This window comes from Musa acuminata, chromosome BXJ1-5 (assembly GCF_036884655.1).
Source record: "Musa acuminata AAA Group cultivar baxijiao chromosome BXJ1-5, Cavendish_Baxijiao_AAA, whole genome shotgun sequence".
Taxonomy (NCBI): Eukaryota; Viridiplantae; Streptophyta; class Magnoliopsida; order Zingiberales; family Musaceae; genus Musa; species Musa acuminata.
Genome location: NC_088331.1, coordinates 3,543,674 through 3,544,772, shown reverse-complemented (window position 1 = coordinate 3,544,772; position 1,099 = coordinate 3,543,674). Strand labels below are relative to the sequence as shown.

At 53.5% G+C, this 1,099-nt stretch overlaps 1 protein-coding gene across 1 annotated transcript; it reads right to left on the bottom strand.

Moving 5' to 3' along the window:
- Positions 1–445: 445 nt before the first annotated feature.
- Positions 446–868, bottom strand: LOC135675059 (protein GLUTAMINE DUMPER 3-like). Its single transcript, XM_065185321.1, has one exon. It carries the CDS (start codon positions 866–868, stop codon positions 446–448), a length of 423 nt encoding a protein of 140 aa, XP_065041393.1.
- Positions 869–1,099: the final 231 nt, after the last annotated feature.

Genomic DNA, 1,099 nt, shown 5'->3' with positions numbered 1-1,099 from the left:
GTCCATGAACTCGAGCAGGATCTGGATCTTGCATGGCGTGGCACCGGACCACGAAGTGGTTGCCCGGCCGGCAGTGTTGAGGATCTGGATCTCTCGCAGGATCCAACGGCGGACGGTAGATGATCTTAAGGGCGTAGCGGCGGCCGGTAGATATGATGTTCTTAAATTGTGATAAGAGATATGGAAGAGAAGGAAGGGATGATCGAGAGAGTTATATACATACAAATTAAGCTCAAAATCACTGTTAATTACACTACAAGAACCTTGCACTATATGTTTATGAACACAACAAGTTCATCAAGGTAGGAGAAAGAACTGATAACATCTGCAAGCTCTGAGACCACTACAGTCATCATTACATGAAGAACAAACCCTGCAGGCTCAATAGACCGGAGGAAGACACACAAGGAAAAGACCTCAACCTTCCATGTCTTGCCTTCGATCCTTAGTCTGGGCTGCTTTTCCGGTCGGTCCTTTTACTCCCCTCAACCTTCTCCTCCTCCTCCTCGTCATCATCATCCTTCTTGCAGCTCCAATCCACAAAGGAGGACGCCCGGCTCGACGTCGGGGCCGCCAGGAACGTCGGCTTCTCATCCCCCGCCATGACCACCACGATCACCTCCTCACACAACCCCACGCCACCGCCTGCGGCAGCGCCGCTGCTGGCACCAGCGTCGCGGCTCTCTAGGCGGTCATAGAACTTCGAGCAGAAGCAAGCGAGAACAAGGAGGGCGCAGGCGGTGAGCCCCAGCGTCGCCGCCACGCCAGCGAAGAGGTACGGCACCGGCGAGTGGTGGCCACCCGTGTACACCGGCGCCGCCGCTGCCGTAGCCGTAGCCGTTGCGTTGAAACCCGACCCGGCCCTCATTTTGAGTCTACGCAATCTTCCTCGAGCACACCTCGCTTCTTTCTCTGCTGCTTCCTTGTACAAGAAGAGACAGTGACGGGTGGTTCAGTTCACATGTAGTTGGAAGAGGAAGGGACAAGACGAGTAGGTACTTATAAGCTAAGGGTAAACCTGAAATCTATAGACACTGTCGATGGTAAATAGTCTTGAGAGGCAGTGAGATGTCATTGACTGATGGGTGAGAGAGAGAGA